Below are 19,124 nucleotides of genomic sequence, written 5' to 3'. Positions count from 1 at the left end.
TGTGTATTCTCCAATTAAATAAACGACAAATCTTCCCAATTACAGTACAGTATTTACATTGCCTTTGTTATAAGTACAGTATAAACAATAATTTAATGCCAATAGTTGTCAGTGACCTGCATGATTACTCATCGTCTTTCAACAGGTTTTCTCTCCTGTGTTACCTACAACTTGGTTCTCTTGCCTACTATTTTCCCATAGCATATATTTTTAATCATTGTTCGTAAATTACAATCTAATGACTGACTTAATTCATCCCTCATTCACTCTCAACATTTTGTCAGTCTGGCGTTTCTGCGCATTCGTGACTGTAAATGTGCTGGGTTCCCTGGATTGTCATGGGTTGCTCATTACAGTAAAATGAAAAATGTTTTCAGTCATTTTATGTTTTCTTTAAGTTATTTGTTAGGTTATGACAAAAACTGTAGTATCAAACTGTTTGATTGAAAATGAACATAGATGCAAAAACAAAATTGTATTTGTAATAAATTATGCTCCTAACTGTGCGTGCCCAACTGTAAACATAGCGGGCTCAGTAAATCCCACTCAGCGATGCTTAAGTGTTTACAATCATTATGTATACAATAGCATATATATTATAGGTCCTCAATATACAGTACTGTACTGTATATTAGGGGCATATTAGGAATAAATAAATCTAAATTTGTTATACTGTATATTATTGTATATAATTTTTCCATTTTCCATTTTCAAGGGATGGGAAGGCATTAACTTGGAGACAATAAGAAGGAACAGTATTGTATAGGACAAGAAGGGGTAAAGATATTAAAATACAGTATACCCATCCATTTACCATATCATACAGAAAACAGCATCAGAAAAATTAGCATCACTATTCCAACAAATCATCAACAGTACCTTAGCAGCACACCAATTCTTCATAAAACTAGGTGCTAACTCTTTCAATGACGTACAGTTTTATGGCATCCACACTCATTACCAACCTAACCGATAATGGCTTAAACTCTTTATCCTGCTTATCTGCCCACAAAAGACTTCACTTAATTGATAATTGCTCTCCAGTAATCCAGAACATGTAAAAAGACAGTTATTTTAACTCGCCTACCCATTATGGACTAAATGGACTTTACTCCCTGCTTGCCTGAGGGTATTACTAGCACTGTAATGTTTCTAAAAATTGTTAGTCCAAGATGCAACAACATGTCCTTCATTATTAAAGCTAATATTGACAGACTCAAATATATACTGTACAATGCATCCTCCATAAAATAGTTTGCACTTGAACGAGACCCCTTGGTGGAGCAGAATGAATTAACTACTGGGGGAACCAGGATACAGCTGAATAAGGTATCTATTAGATAAAGTTGCCTCAGTACAACAGACCGACGTCAAAGGCATACACATATTTCAATTTTCTTCCAGAGGTTTTACTTTTAACATGAGTAAATATTAATACAAAAAAAAATTTGGTAAAGACAGTATTACTGTACTATCCCTCTACTATTTCTAGAAATTGAATAATACAGGATGTATGTGTGGTTTTCTTTAATGTGCAGAGGCTGCACTGTAACTGGACTTGACCTGACCATATTTATTTCCCATCTGTGCTTGCATAGTATGACCTATTACTCGAGGATCATCATCCATTATTCCTTCAGTATTTTAGCATTTGTAAGTAGAAAAGGTGTCCAGCAGCACTAATAGTGAGGCTAAAGCAGGTAAGGCAAGGCGGTATCTTAATATGGAAGAAATGGATCAATTTACTATACAGGGTATTTGGAAATAATTGAGTCTGCAGAGTCAAAGCAGCTGGCAGAGGAGTTTGGTGTCAGAACTACAGTAACACTATTTGTAATATACAAACAAAGCATTGTACTGAATTATCACAAGTGAAAATTACAGTACTGTATGAAAATCTTTATTCTGTATTGCATACATGGTATTTATTATAGTATACAATACTGTACTTACATTCCATCAAAAGAGCACTGTAAAGGTACGTAAATTATGCCTCTTTTTCCTTAGATGTGTAAATGTGCATAAAGCTGTGCTTTATGATTTGTTGAAACAAATCTTAAGCAGTAAATAAAGTAGTGACAAATGGCAAAAAAACTGATACAGTACTAAAGCAACCTTGATATTTTTTAACTGGGCCGGTTCTAATTCATCCATTCTATAGAAGTTACATTACGTTATTTTGCAACACATCAGTGTTACAAGAAATGTTCCCAAATTTACACAAGGTTACAAAAATCATGCCATAGAAATAAAGTCCCATAGTTGATAACCAATTATTGACCAGTGCTTTCTCTCAGCAGATAGTAAAATTTTAGAAAGTTGTTTGCAATAGGCTTGTGATCATCTATATGCCAATATGAAATGTTAATTTTTACAAGACCACTCTGGTTTCCAAAAAGAGGAGGAACACACAAACTATATTAATGAAGTTCTGCAAGAATGTTTAAAATGGTTCTTACCACAAGAAACCATCAATAGCAGTCTTTCTTGTGTTAAGTAAGGTGATCATATCTCCTCTGTGCTTTCCCATCTCTAGAGTTGTTAGAAACATTCAGCTCTCTTAAATTCAATGAAAGATTGAGCTCTCTTACCCAGTTACACACATCCGTACTTTTTTTTTGGCGTGTTTTTTGTGTGCTTTGCGAGGTGTCAGTTCTATGCTGGTGTTGTACATTATACTGTAGTATTGTACCAGTCTAATGTAGGTTGGGTTAAGTGTCTTTGAGAAATACTTGTTTAAATTTTGAACTGCTGTTTCTTATGTTTGGTAGCTTTCCATGTGCTGCTGATGTTATCTTGTTTTTGTGTGCTACTGGTGATAGTGCTGGAATTTTATCTTCTTCTTTTTCTATTTTTATTTCCTGTAGTTACTTTTGTCTTATGGAGTTATGATAAGATTCCTTCTGGTCTTCTATTACCTTTTCCAGTCTTCATTACACTACATTTGTTGGTGTTGAACTCTTAATAACCATTTGTAGACCTGGAAGGAAGGAAACTTACCAGGAGAAAGTGCCAAGCCATTGCCTATATATTGCACCTGGAAGGAATCAGGATAAGGATTTATGATGGGACAGGAGGGAAGGAATGGTGCCCAATCACTTGGATGGTTGGGGATTGAGTGCTGACCTGCATGAAGCGAGACCGTCGCTCTACCATTCAGACCAAGTATTTATCAACCTGGAGTTTGAACAAGGTCTTTCTTTAGCACTTTACATTCCTCAGTTTTTATGCTCTTCATTAGCTTTGTATCCTCCACAAAAATTTACATCTATGTTCACTCTCAGGTAGAGGTCATTTAAACAGATTAGGAACAACCTAAGGACTAGACTGTGCCATGAAATATCCTGCTTGGTATATTCCTCCAGTCTGACATCTGTCCTCTGAATGTGACCTACTGTTTCTTGTTTGTCAAGTACCTGTAGTTCACAGACCCCAGATATCCCAGACTGCCTCACCATCTTATACACTAGTCACTTGTGAGGAAGAGTGTCAAATCCTTTTTTTGACTGTAAATTTACCCAGTCTTTCTTTTATGTTTTGGTTGTCTTGTCATAGAACATTTATCACGTTTGTCAGGCATGATTTTCCACCTCTAAAACTGTGTTCCTCCTTCATTACAAAGTTTGACCTCTCCAGGTGTTCTGCTATTCTCTTACTGATAAATTTATCCAAGTTTTATGAGGAATGCATTTTAATGACACTTTTATAGTTAATGATTTCTGTCAGCTCTCTTTCTTAAATATAAGGACATAAAAATATATGAAACTGCAGAAGGCTTAAGAATATATGAGACTGAAAAGTCCCATTAACCTATACATTTGAGCATTATACCCAACTGAACTCACTTGTACAGTATGATTAACCTACGTTTGAGACAATCCAGTGATCCCACACCTATTATGTTACTCTGTAATCTGTTCCATAAATTGACAACTACAGTATATCCAAATAAATACTGTATATACCTAGGTCTTTTCTGAATGTAAACAATAAATTTGGATCCATTGTTTTGTGTTCTGTTTTGTGTTTGTATATCAACATTAATATCACCCTTGTTACAGTATACCCCCTTTCATCTATTTGGATAGTTCAATTGTGTTACCCCTTATTCTTTGCATTTCTAGAGAATGTAAATTATGCTCTTTTAATATCTTCATAAGGGAGGTTTCTATTTCCTGAAATTAACTTTGGCATTCTTCTCTGTACACACTCAAGTGAATTTATGCCAATTCTACAATATGGTGACCAAACCTGAATTGCATAATTTAAATGAAGCCTAACAAGGATAAGATAAAGGTAAAAAATAATATTAGATTTTTCATTACTAACTTTTAAATATGAATCCAGCAACCTCAAGATCTTGTGATCTTCCTCTTGCAAAGGAGAAAGGACCAGTGTGGGAGCATATATCCCCAGTGGAGCCAGGAGTTTAGCCTCCCATCACATTCCCAGAGAGGGTAACCAGCAACCCAACCACAGCCCAAGCTTGGCAAAACCACTGCAGTCCCCCACACTCACATTTACCAAAGAGAATGTAATGTGCAGTTGACAATTCACAGTTTCTGGGCAAAGCAGAGATGGAAGATGTGAACACAAACAGGTGTGAGGTACTCAAAAAGCAGATATTTCACATCTTTCTACAGCCATTACATTTCAAATGTACATGTACAAACATGTACATGTACATTTCTACAGCCACAGTAGAGTGGCTGATGGATAAATTAGGAATTGGCCAATATTGACAAAAAAGGATTGGTTCCAGTGGGCCTGCAGCCTGAACTAATGCAGGAGATTGAAAAACAGAACAAACCAATGCTGGCTAAGGCATTATCAGTAGAGGAAGCATCAAAGCGCAGATACTTTTAAAACAGTGGAAGATATGTATCCACACCACCCGCCCGAAACGCTATGCGTACTAGTGGCTTTAGGAATTGTATGTACTAGCTCATCTCTAAATTCCAACATTGTTTGTAACTCATCTTCAATGTATGTAACTTTACCTGAACAAAAAATCTAATCTAATCTAAAACCATAAGCAAAGACGGCAAAAGTCTATATTGTGAACCCCAGTCATGTAAAAACTGAAGTTAAAGGCCAGAAAAAAAGTACACATTGAATGGATCACAAACCTCAGAGGCAACAGGAAAGACCACTGGGAACTAAACTGATGTTCATCTTGAGAAATTGCAAGCTGTGGAGTTAGGTAGGGAACCAGATATGGAAGCCAAAAACACACTACATTAAATTCCACAGGGTTGAGGGACACAGGCAACCTGAGCCATTACAAAGATAGGCAGGTGGGCTAGGTGCTGGGAAAGCATCTTTGTGAAGCCACAGCAGAACTAATGCTCCTGGGAAAGCCAGCATTGCTTAGAAGTGAGAAGCTGGTGACAGATCTTGCATAGGCCATCAGGTGTTTAGCTGATGACACCAAGTAGAAGAATGAGGGAGCAGTGTGTCCGAGACCTCAGGTTAACTGTGGTACCATCTGGTGGCTGTCGGGTGAAATACAGTCTGGGTATTTACTCATAGCAACAATTATTTTCTTTGTTTACCTAGAAGAGTCATATCTTTCAAGCAGTCACATGTTTTGCTGCACCTTTGCTTTTTAGGTGGATTTTGCCCAGTTTTGAGGTTTATCTCTGATCCCTTGCCAGGAACAGATTCTGTTCTTGGTACCTGGAACAGAACATCTCTAGGCCAGGAACAGATTGTGTTCCAGGTACCAGGAACAGATTCGGTGTGCCTGGCTTCCGGTAGGTGCGGATGGGTCTTGTAGGCCTGGTGTATCAGACTATGGCTTGATGGTGTCAGAGATAAGTGCAGGAAGCTACTAAAGAGTTCCTGCCAGAAAACTATTTTATTTCCCCCTAATTCCTATCTTCATGCATCTGTATTTTGTTTCCTTCAGGTTCCATTTTAACTTTAACTGTCCTCCCTCGAAAGGTGCTGGCATTTCTGAACACTTTGTCATATGACGCATGTGTGTGTGTGTAATTACCTAAGTGTGTAGTTACAGGATGAGAGCTAAGCTCGTGGTGTCCTGTCTTCCCAGTACTCTTTATCGTATAACACTTTGAAACTACTGATGGTTTTGGCCTCCTTCACCTTCACACCTCGCTTGTGCCAACCATCTACCACTCTGTTTGCAAAGGAAAACTTTCAAATATTTTTTTTGCACTTTTGCTTCTTTAGCTTGAATCTATGAACTTGACGTTCTTGACGTTGAAGTTTTCAAGAAATCCTCTTTGTCAGTTTTGTCAATTCCTTTTACTATTTTGTATGTAGTGATCTTATCTCCTCTTTTTCTTTTGTCTTCCAGGTTTATCAAATGTAACTCCTTTAAAACCAAACTATAAGGAGAGGCCTCTCCTGGCAGTTCTTGTTTTTCAGTTCTGAGAGCTATTTACCAGTAGTAGTATATCTTTGCACCTTTTCCAGTTTGTTGTTGGGTTTCTTGAGATATGAGCATCACACAACCACTGCATATTCTAATTTTGGTATCACAAAAGTTGCGAACAGTTTCTTTGGTACGTATTTCATGATCCATGTATTTAAAAGCAATTCTGAAACTGGAAACTGCTGCATAAGCTCCTTGTACAATGTTCTTTATGCAGTCCTCTGGTGACAGTCTCCTTTCCATAATCACTCTTAGATCTCTTTCTTTGTCAGAGTTCTTTAATGCCTTTCCACATAATTTTTATGTTGTGTGTGGTCTATTTTCTCCTATTCCACATTCCATAACATGGCATTTAACACATTAAATTAGATTCCATTTGCCAAGTCGTGCTACATACACTAATTTTATCCAGGTCTTCTTGAAGGCTTGGAAATTGTCTAAGTTCCTTATCTTCCCTAGTATCTTTGCATCAGCAAACATGTTAATATAGTTCTGTATTCCATGGGTATGTCGTTTATGTAGGCAATGAACATCACTGGTGCAAGAAATTAATTAATTGGTACTCCACTTGTTACATTTCTCCAATCCACTACATTGCCTCTGGTTGTACTCACCTAGTTGTGCTTGCGTGGGTTAAGTTTTGGCTCTTTGGTTCTGCCTCTCCAATGTCAATCAACTGTTGTACAGATTCCTGAGCCTATTGGACTCTTATCATATCTACATTTGAAACTATGTATGGAGTCTGCCTCCACCACATCACTTCCTACACACACACACACACACACACATACATGTATATATATAGGTGAGTACACACGCACACACATTACTTAGGTAATTACACACACGTGTGTGTGTATACTCACCTAGTTGATGAGTGCACACACCCGTGTGTGTGTATTTATTATTTGTATCTGCAGAATCGCGCTATTGGCTCTTGAACCCTGCCTTTCTAACCAATTTATTTTTCCTCTATTATGTCTACTACATATATTTCTCTTACACAAGCACGCACACACACACACACACACATCCCCAGGAAGCAGCCTGTAGAAGCAGTCTAACTCCCAGGTACCTATTTACTGCTAGATGAACAGGGGCACCAGGGTGAACGAAACTGCCCATTTGTTTCTGCCTCTGCCAGGGATCGAACCCGGGCCCCGTAGGACTACGACCCCAGAGTGCTGTCCACTCAGCCGCGAGGCCCCATGTGTGTGTGTGTGTGTGTGTGTGTGTGTGTGTGTGTGTGTGTGTGTGTGTATCTGTCTGTCTGTCTGTCTGTCTGTCTGTCTGCCATATTTACATGTTTGTTTTCTTGCCAGTTATAGTGAACTTTAGTTACACAATACAGTACAGTATTAGAGATTTTCTTCATCATCTTTACATCAAATATTTTCAACCACTAAGGCAATTGCATATACAGTATTACCTCATCCCCAAATAAATTTATATAGAATAATTTTATTTTATTTAGATTTGGTTTGTTTATCACCATAATTTGCAGATTAGAATGAAGTATTTAGTTAACAATGTGCATTCCTTCATATATCAAGCTGAACCTTACCAGTGTCCACCTCCCAGTACTGGATTGCTGCGAGCATGCTAACTTGTCATTGTGCATGTCTCTAGGCTATTGCGTCGAGACTTCAGCCCCAGTGAGCTTACCGGTTTCAACAATACTGGCAACGTTTGTAAGTTGGTTATTATTGTTTTGTAAAGCCATTCTGTATTGTTCGTTACGCTGTCCTTTATGTACTATGTCCAGTTTATTATGTGGCTGAGAAATAGAATTACAGTATATAAGGGTTGAGATTCTAGAAAAAGAAATACTAGTTCAGTACAGTATTCTAAAGATATCGTTAATTTTTGATAGTCCACTTTGGTGTTAGCTGCCACTGCAACTAAGTTTACTACATGAGTAAACTGGACATTACCAGCTGAAGTTACTCTGTTGTACTTAAAAAAAAATCTTGAGTGTGATGATCAGCAGTTCAAATGTTCATAAAAGATAAAATATGTTGAAGTTGTCAAAGTATATTAAATTATATTGCTGATCCTTAAACATTAAGATTAATATGTAAAAAAAAAAGTTTTGTTATAATTTCTTTAAAATATTATTGCTTGGTCATCTAGTAGTTGATGCTTTTATGTGTTATTAGTAAAATATTTGGTATAAAACTATGAATATTGTACTGCATTAACCGCTTCAGAAATCTGTAAAATGTAATTGCATAATTCTAAAGCTCATGTAAGCATTTTGTAGGATGATAAATCTTGTAGAGAGGCTCATAGACCTGCCACTATATATTTACATAGAATTGCAAGAATGCTGTTTTGTTTTAACTAAATATATAAAGTATGTACTGTAATTCCCTAAGTATGGTTACAGGTATGTATGTATGTATGTATGTATGTATGTATGTATGTATGTATGTATGTATGTATGTATGTACTCACCTAGTTGTGCTTGTGGGTCTTGAGCTTTGGCTCTGGTCCTGCCTCTCAACTGTCAATCAACTGGTGTGCAGATTCTGGAACCTATTGGGCTCTATCAAATCTACATTTGAAACTGTGTATGGAGTCTGCCTCCACCACATCACTGCCTAATACATTCCGTTTGTTAACTACTCGCCACTGAAAAAATTCTTTCTAATGTCTCTGTGGCTTATTTGGGTACTAAGTTCCACATGTTACCCTTGTTTGTGTTTCACCAATGATTAGTCTGGTGGCATACCACTGAATCTTCTCTAACCTTATCTTGTGTTTAACTAGGTATGGACTTCAGGCTGGAGCTGCATACTCCAGGTATATATATCCAGGTCTGACATAAGTGGTATACAAGGTTCTGAAGGATTCCTTACACAAGTTTCTAAAGACAGTTCTTATGTTGGCCAATCTAGCATATGCCACTCATGATATCCTTGTGATGAGGGCTTCTGGGGACAGATTTGGTGTGATATCCAGATCTTTCTCTCTATTTGACTCTTGCAGGATTTCACCTCCCAGATGGTACCTTGTGTTCAGCCTCCTGCTCCCTTCCCTTAAGTTCATTACTTTACACTTTCCTGTGTTAAAGTTTAGTAGCCATTATCTAAGCCATTCCTCCAGTTTGGCCAGGTCGTTTTGTAGTCTCTGTCTATCTTCGTCTGTCTTGATTCTTCTCACAATTTTTGCATCATCAGCAAACATTGAGAGGAATGCATCTATACCCTCTGGAAGATCGTTTACATGTACTATACTGTACATAGTGGCACCTCGGCTTACGAATGCCCCCCTTTACAATTTTTAGAGTTACAGTACAAGCCCAATTTTTTCGTAAAATTTGAATTGGGTTACAAACTTTGCCTCGAGTTGTGGTTTGTTGATACTGTACACGTATGTGTAGACTGAACGCATGGTTCCTGGTGGCACGGTCACCCGCGCTTCAGTTTACCAGTGGCTCCTGCTTAATGATGATTGTGCTTGAATTCTTTGTAAAAAATTGAATTGTTTTTCTGCTTTTTTGGGTTTTGAACATAAAAGTAATTATTATGTATATATCATGCCATGGGTCCCAAGAAAGTCAGTGGTAAGGTTCAAACTAAGAAAACACATGTGAGGATGACCTATAGAGGAAAAACAAGAGATCATTCAAAAACATGAAAATGGTATACGGGTTGTTGAACTAGCTAGGCAGTACAACAAATCTTCAGGTGAGGCCGAGGCAGTAGAGGATGTTCCGTCCTCATTAATTAAGAAAATGTGTGCAGTATGGGAAGAACTGCAAAGTTTTACTGAAAAGACTCACCCAGATAAAGCTTTAGCAGGCCATTGCATTGACCTTAATGACAATGTGATGTCTCACTACAGACAAGTTTTAAAATGTAGGGAAAGACAAATGTCTTTTAGACAGATTCTTAGTAAGGCAAGCAAGGAGTGAATCCCTGTCCCGCTCCTCCTCCTGTGTTCTGTTGTCCTACCATCATGCTTTCCTTTAGGCATATATTGTTGAATGTGACAGAAAGGGTGAGATCAATGATTCTAGTGTGAATCTTCTCTATTTTCCTTACATTTTTCTTCACTTGAGAAAGAAGTTGAAAAATTAACTCTGCAAAAGTTAATTTTTACAATTTGATTTGGCCTGGACACTAAGAGATACATTTCATTAATTCTTGTTAACATTCCCAAAGGCAGCGTTCGAATGTTTATAAAGTTTCTCACTGCCGGATATATATTCGGGAATGAGGTGAAGGTGAAACACCTCACTTATGGGTTTATAGGTCCATTGCATCTTACCAATCTACTGTTTGCCGTATGTTGTATGTTCTGTTGTATTCTCAGTTATCAGAGTGTACAGTAATTTAATGCTAGTTGGCTGTTGATAGATGGCTTAGATACTCGGTTTCCACCTGTGTCCCCTTGTGCGAGTACTGCCTGTACTGCCTGTGTTAAATAATCTGTCTATCTACCCTATCATTTCCTGAGAATTTTGTATTTGGTGATCATGTCTCCTCTAACTCTTGTGTTTTCCAGTGACATGAGGTTTAATTCCAGTAGTCTGTCCTTGTTCCTCATACCCCTCAGCTCGGTTACTAGTCTGGTGACATCTATGTATATGTATGTATATACAGTATATATATATATATATACATTATGTATATATATATACATTATGTATGTACGTATGCACTGCAGGTATGCTGGTTTACCAATGGGAAAGGAAGTCACTAGACTTGTTGAGGTGCCCCTAGCACTGTTACCCATCCATTATTGGTTAGTCCCAGTGTTGTTTATCATGCAAGTCCTGTTCACATCATCCACTATATACCATTTTGTATACACAGTATACAGTATATCTTTTATTTTATATGTATCCATGCAAACCCAAACCTTGAAGGGTCATTTTGGTACTTTTTGTATCAATGGTAACTTGCATGGTACTTTTTTATATGCACAGTCTTAGTGAGTAATTCAGGATTTTTTTTTACACATTATAAATAATAATAAACACAACCTCTATAAAAGTTAGAATAAATTTGTATTACTGTGCGTGTATATGATTGCGTGTAGAGGTCATACCCGACCCAACATAGATGTTCTTAACCTTGTCACCCTTGTCATAGGTGTTAATATTATGCAGGTTTTTGTTAACAGTCTTGTGGGAGAAATTAGTTTTGTTTTAAGACCAAGGCATTTATTACCTACCGTAATTAAAAATTTGAAGGTTTATTAAGATGGTATAACATACAAATAACATAAACAGATATTTTAAAAACATTCCTGAAATCTATTCTTTTGGTTAAGTTTTTCTATAAAATTTTGTTTGAATCTAAATAAATTAATATAATGTACTGGACATGGAAAGACTGTTCTATATTAGCTCTCAGAATGATTCATATTGCACCTCCAACGAACCAAATTCTGACCTCCATTGAATTAAAAATTTCCAGTTTCGAAGAGAGAAACATTCATAAGATTTAAAAAAAAAAATAGCTTATAGACTTTTATCACATCCAAGTTGTTTCTTATGGCCAAGATTTAAATATAAGACATATTTTTAACCATATTAAAGAGATATGAGACAATATCTGTTCTGCCTGAGCAAAACTTGTCACTCAAAGTTAACACTATATTTTTTTTTGTTCGTCAAGGGGGGGGGGGAGGGGGAATGGTTATTTATGACTGTATAATAACAAGGATGGTAAGATATACTGTACATTTTTTCAGATAACCTAAAATAAGTGAAAAACTGTAAGGTAGCCTAAATGGAAGAAATAAGGATTCAAATATTTACTCCAATATATATAGAATATGCATCATGAATAATACAGAATTGTAACTGTAATAGAAGTGAGCCCTTTAAATATTATGTAAAGTGTTTATGCTACAAAGAATTAATATAGACATGCTGTAAATCATTAGACCATTTCAGCAGAAGAACTGTGGTAAACACAGACTATAGCACTCAGTGGCTGTATACTGTAGAGTGTTGGAAACCTTATGACCACATTCACAACAGTGCTCATTAGAGTTCACCTTGGTTTTCAACGCCTCTGCTATCATTTGTTTTTTGCTTATTTATATTTTAAAATAATTTAAATTTAAATGTATATTTTCATAATACTGTATACTGTATTCATTTTTTTTTATTCTTTTGTACATTGTTAGTTATAACAAAAAAATTTATTTTAATCTAAAATTAGTATTGCAAAATAAAGCCATTGTCAGGTAGGAAAAACTTTAATACAGGTGAGTAACATAATGGTTTAGAAACATATACTGTACAGTACTCTTTCTACTTCAAATAAAAATGAATTACCCTTCACCAAATACCACCTAATTTTCACATATGATTATTACTAAATATTATGGATAAGCCTACACTTTCAATCCCACATCTAACACTTGTACAACTTCAAACACTCGAATGCAACTTGTAAGAGGATTTTTTGAAGATTGAGATTATAACTAACTTTACCTTAAATGCTATTATTTTTTCAAATGTTAATATGAACTGTTTACAAAACTGTGTATAATGACATTTCAAATTTCAGCCATTAACTACATAGCAGAGGCTCAGGTGGTAATTCCTTGTTGGGTAATGTCCTGGCAACAGCCACAAATATGCAGTTAATTTACACAGTGGGTAGCCACTGATATTGCAATGATAAGTTAATTGTTCGTGAAAAAGCTGTTTGATCTCATGGACCAATTGTCCTCAAGTACAGGTACTTAAAAAAAAATAATCTGAATGCTGTGGAGCTCTGTGCATGAATGCATGTGTAGTACTGACACAGAAAAGGAACATATTTTATACAGATGTCATGAGGAACTGTTGCATGAACTGCACCAGGCACATGACTCGGGTAGCTACTGGGCTGCCGGGGCTGCAATCTGGTGGTGGTGGAGTGCAACTAACAAATGGTGTTACCCCAATCTAATCATCTCGTCATAACAAAAAAACGGAAAAGTCAAGAAGTTTACTACAGTATAGTGTTTGAATGAAGATGAAGGAAAGACCCAATACATCTGCAAGTCATACTTACAGATGTATTGTAATTATATATATATACAAATTATATATATACAGATGTATATATATAATTTAAATCAAATTTTCAGATAAAACCTACATTCTTTATCAAGGTGCTGTTAAACCATGTTCTGAACAAAGATTCTAGGCACATGTGTTTATAGTCTGGCAGAACATCTCATGTGGCATCCATCATTAGACATCATTATGATTTTGCTTCCCAGAGATTCATCAAAAGTTGCAGCATCCCATGGGGAATCCCTGGGGAGCATAATCATAACAACGTCTAATGATGGCCGCCCCGTGAGATGCTCTGCCAGGCATATAAACGCATGTACCTAGAATCTTTTGGTTAGAACATTGTTTAGCAGCACCTTCATAAAGAATGTAGTTGTCATCAAAAAATTTGATTAAAGCTATATACACTTGTAGTTGAGGGTCTTTTCTTCATCCTTAAAAAAGTGTCATGAACATGTGAGTTTGTTGTTGTAGAGTAAAATACAGTAGTCAAGATAGACAACAGTCATGGAAAGATAATTTGAAGTTTAAATATTTGCAGTCCATCAATTGGAACTGATATTTGAATGTTCCCCCCCCCCTCCCCCACCCAAAAAAAAACCTATATGAGAAATAATATTCATTTTTCTGACTGTACTACTGTCATATGGTATCTGACATCTTAGACCAGCCTTCATTTAATCTACAGAATGCCTTCTCTTTTATGATGTAATATTTTTGGTGTTCTTTCCCTTCCACTTCTTCTCTTATGTGTTCCATCTATATACAGTATCTGTATATATCCATCTACTTTATATACCTGTATACAGATAGATCTTTATCTACATCTATATCTATATACATACATATAGGTACATACTGTTACAGCTAGTACTGTCTGAGCTGACAGCTTTTCAAAAAACTGCCTTACACCTAAATATAATACTATTACTACTTATAATAATAATAAATAATTCATTGTGTTAGGAAACAGGCAGCCAGTGTGTGTTTATACACATTAGGCTTATACTGTATTGAGGTTTTCCCCCCATCCAAGTCGAATTACAGACCCCCCTACCAGGATGCAACTTCACACAAAGCTGTCTTAACTCCTGGGTACCTACTTGCTGCTAGGTGAACAGTTGCATTAGGTGATGGGAAATGTGCCCAACCACTTCTGTCGCAGGTTATCTTGAGGTTATCTTGAGATGATTTCGGGGCTTTAGTGTCCCCGCGGCCCGGTCCTCGACCAGGCCTCCACCCCCAGGAAGCAGCCCGTGACAGCTGACTAACACCCAGGTACCTATTTTACTGCTAGGTAACAGGGGCATAGGGTGAAAGAAACTTTGCCCAGTGTTTCTCGCCGGCGCCTGGGATCGAACCCAGGACCACAGGATCACAAGTCCCGCGTGCTGTCCGCTCGGCCGACCGGCTCCCTCCCTCCCTCGCACCTGGAATATGACAGCTAATGTGGTGAGGAACATGAATTTTGTATTTATTCATGCATATTACACCCCATATCCATCCTGTGGGTGGGCAGTAGTGGACCCTGTACCTATCCTGTGGGACAGTAGTGGACCCCATACCTATCCTGTGGGTGGCAATGGACCTCTGTACCCATTCTGTGGGCAATAGTGGACCCCACACCTATCCTGTGGGTGGTAAAGGACCCCCTATCCATCCTGTGGGCAGTAGTAGACCCCCATACCCATCCTGTGGGAAGTAATGCATCCTGTACCCACCTGTGGGCAATAGTGGACCCCATACCCATCCTGTAGACAGTAGTGGAAAAGGTTATATAGGAAATATATCTATATATATCCTGTATTACACTTTTACATACTGATAGCATAATATAAACATGCATGTAGCTATAGCAATAACGTTAACACCATCTTTAACACAGTATTTAATATATATATATATAGTAGAGGTAAAGTGTGTAACGACCCGCTGGCTTTCTCATCCATCCCTACTCCTTCCCCAGTCTGTGATTCTCTGTTTGAAAAGGTAGGGCAGAGGGAAGGGGGTAGAAAAGTGGTATCCAAGGTAGCTGGTTGTCTCAAGACACAGCTATATTCTACAGTGCACCCTCCCTAATTTGGACCTTCCTATAATAGATCCCTCTAAACATTAGAGTTTTGTCTCATCACGTAAAGTAATTTCCATTAAATCGCATTGGTTTTCTTAGTTTTTTATTTGTAATACAGTATTGTTCAAAATAATGTATTTATATTTTAGAAATATTTTACTAAGCTTGAACTCTGCTATGAATTGAACAAATGAGTTTTTTTTTTTTTTAAGTATCCAGACCTACTGTGAGGACATATACACCAGCTGTGCGTTTTCCTGTGTATGAGTGAGGTCTGATCTCTCGTTATTCAAGTACAGTACAGTATTTCATCATTCAGATTCCTGAAGAAAGTCTATGTTTGCTAGTCTTACATATACTGTACTGCTGATGTTACTTGGTTTATGTGTGCCTCAGGAGATATGATTGATGTAATATCAATCCCCCAGTTAGATATAAGGTGCCATATGGAAGGGGGAGGAAACTCAATGATTCAAAGTCTTTGAGCCTTTTTTCCCTCCATATAGTACCTTGTCTCTGGGCTTCTTTTCCCAGCACTTATGTTCATTATGTTGCATTTGCAGTCTTGTGTGTATGCATTTGTATGTACAGTATGTATGCACTGTGCCACCTTTATTTCAAGGAGTTACTACTTCTGATGAAAATCACAATAATTTTTTAATGCCATAAAAAGTGATACTAGTACTCATTAATCACTCCCTGGAATTTTTCTTGTCTAATTTCTCTTTACCAGCTGGACTTTTCTACTGGCTCTTGGGCAATTTTTATTCACAGATGTTGCTTGCGTCGTTGCTAAGGTATCTTACAATTCTTTAATGTTCTTGTGTTTCCGTTGCATAATTGACCATCAGATTATGACAGTTTTCCAGCTTTTTCTTAATTTTTAGTGTAGGCCTACATTCTTCCATCTTTGCTGTTAATTTCAAGATGCTTTGGCTTACACAGTGTGTTCATTCTGTGTCCATTTGATCTTATTTCAAATGGCAGTACCCTTTTCTAAAAATGCTGTCCCTCTATTTTACTGTACAGCATTTGCTTTCATGGTGATTTTATTTTTATTTTCCAAATGCGTTATAGAATTTTTATAATATTTTCTAGAGTGAAATGGAAAGAAATGTATTTCTCGTATAGTTACGATGTTTTGTGCATTCGCAGGTATCTGGCCCTCTGAAGAAATACTCACATATTACTGCCTCAGCAACCTCAAAATATTCTCTGGAAAGTCTGTGTTAGAACTGGGAGGGGGAATGACCTGTTTGGCAGGCATGTTGGTAAGCTTTTTTTTTTTCTTTTTTAACTAAAGCACTTTATGCCATGTTTGGAAAAAAAGGCTTCATCTATTATTCCTTGTTTACATAATGGTTTTGTGAATATACTGTATAGTGAATTCCTGCAATTATGTGAAGACGACGAGTCACAATAACGTGGCTGAAGATATGATGACTAAACCACACACCAGAAGATGAGGAGACGACGATGTTTTGGTCCGTCCTGGACCATTATCGACTTGATAATGGTCCAGGATGGACCAAAATGTCATCATCTCCTCATTATCTGGTGTGAGGTTTAGTCATCATACAACTATGTGGGGTGTGGGTTTCTAGAGCTCTATATATATATAGGCTGCGCATGTACTGATATGAGCAATCTCAACATGTTCTGACTCCTGTCATGATTTGCTGTTCCATATGTTTTGGTACTCCCTAGGTTAAGTATAGTACAATGACACGTATAAACCTTTGTTTAGAGTTGCTCCGTGAAAATTATAATATGTACTGTCAAGTGGAAACAAACATTATTATTTGCAACAGAGGGGACTTAGTGTAAAAACAAAATTTGAAACAGTAAATTGAATGAGTTGCACACATACTTTTAAAAAATTGTACTTAGGATTATTGAAATATTTTTATCTTAAACTCACAAGAATAAAGCGGTGAAGTTAATAATCATAATTTGAGATAAAGGTAAGCTTGTAGCATAGTACTGTGCAGTACCTTGTTTAGGCATAGGTATACTGACAGTTTGGAGGTACAGTACTAGGTAAAATGATCAAATGTACATATAATTGTGATTCCATTATTGCCTTGTTTTATCCCTTTTGACAGGTTTCTGCTAGTGGAGGGCCATCTAATATGGTGCTAACAGATGGCAATGCCCTGTCTGTCAACAATGTTAAAGTGTCCTTACAACGGAACGATTTACCTTCTAAAACGTGCTCTAGGTAAGTTGTTATACATACTGTATTTGTTAGTCTGACTGATGCGAAACAATGGATTCATTGGTGAAAACAGTGCATAATGCTGGACTTTCCACAGTGCATTTTCTATTATAGAAGGTTATCTGTTCTAAGTTTATGCATACTTGATGTGATTTATTACTTTGATAGCAAGTAAGAGGAGTGTCTTTTTATATATGTGTAGCTAACAATAGATGATTTTTATATTTTTAATTTTTTTCAACTACTATAATGCAACATAGTCCAGTAGTATGTATTTATGTAAAAGATGTCAAGAGTTAACTCATTAATGCACAATGATATCAAAATAACATGATGAATCCATCAGTAAATATTGAGGCCATACAATAAATTTGAACCCGATTCCATCTATAGCCTCAATATTTAAACTGCAAGAAAAATATCAGGCTGGATAACAAGACCCTTTCAAACTAGAAATGCTATACCAATGATGATACTTTTCAAGATGCTAGTGACCTCTAGAGTGGAATACTGTTACACAATGGCATCCTCTTTCAAAGCTGGAGAAATTGTTGACCTTCAGAGCATGTAGAGATCCTTTACTGCTAGAATCCACTTGGTAAAACATCTGAACTATTAGGACCGACTAAAATGACTAAATCTGTATTCTCTTGAGCACAAGCAGGAGAGATACATAATACTGTAATTTACACATGGAAAATAATAGAGGGGCTGGTCCCAAACATGCATACAGAAATAACACCACATAAGACAAGAAGGCAAGGCAGGATGTGCAGAATACTCCCATTGACAAGCAGAGGTGCAATAGGTACTTTTGAGAGAGAGAACTCTATCAACATTAGAGGCCTGAGACTGTTCAACACGCTTCCACTACTTATATGGGGCATAACTGGCCAACCCCTCGCAGTTAGTTTAGTTAGTTCATTTATTAATGCACCCCATACCCATCTTGTGGGCAGTAGTGGAAAGACTTACTGAGGCACATAATGGGCTCAGGGAGTGAACCCCTAATTCATTTAGCCAAGCAAGTTACAATCTTGATGAGTTAGTTACAAAATTCAGTACACATCATCAATGGGTTCGAGATCAACCACAGGTACAGTTTCTAAATTAAGCAACTGACATAGGTGGAGAGCTAGTGTCACAATTGTTATGTGACACTAGCTCTCCATGTTCCACGGCACCCCTTTCCCTTTATCTCTGGAGGTGTTAACAGCTGTGTCAGACCTTGGCTGGCATTGTGTCTACAGTTCTCAGCACATTAATCAAGAAATGTGCTTCCTTCGCCTGCAATGGCCATACAGTGTGGTGAAAGAGTTTTCATCAGTCTAGATAGCACCTCAGCACATCCCATTCTCTCACGTGGCTCCGCTTGGCTTCATTTAGAGTGTGACCTGGTGTTCCA

General features: G+C 37.1%; 1 protein-coding gene across 3 annotated transcripts in view; it reads left to right on the top strand.

Annotated features, from left to right (window-relative positions):
- The window catches only part of LOC123756734 (calmodulin-lysine N-methyltransferase), a 39,582-nt gene that overhangs the window by 4,593 nt on the left and 15,865 nt on the right, over positions 1 to 19,124 (top strand). For all 3 annotated transcript variants that reach the window (XM_045740018.2, XM_069331828.1, XM_045740017.2), the window contains exons 3-5: positions 8,030 to 8,091; positions 16,657 to 16,772; positions 17,607 to 17,722. In XM_045740018.2, coding sequence (XP_045595974.1) covers positions 8,030 to 8,091; positions 16,657 to 16,772; positions 17,607 to 17,722 — 294 coding nt within the window. The remainder of the gene's footprint in view (positions 1 to 8,029; positions 8,092 to 16,656; positions 16,773 to 17,606; positions 17,723 to 19,124) is intronic.

This window comes from Procambarus clarkii, chromosome 26 (genome assembly GCF_040958095.1).
Source record: "Procambarus clarkii isolate CNS0578487 chromosome 26, FALCON_Pclarkii_2.0, whole genome shotgun sequence".
NCBI lineage: Eukaryota > Metazoa > Arthropoda > Malacostraca > Decapoda > Cambaridae > Procambarus > Procambarus clarkii.
The sequence above is the reverse complement of the archived record's forward strand: the minus strand, read 5'-3'. Positions and strand labels throughout refer to the sequence as shown.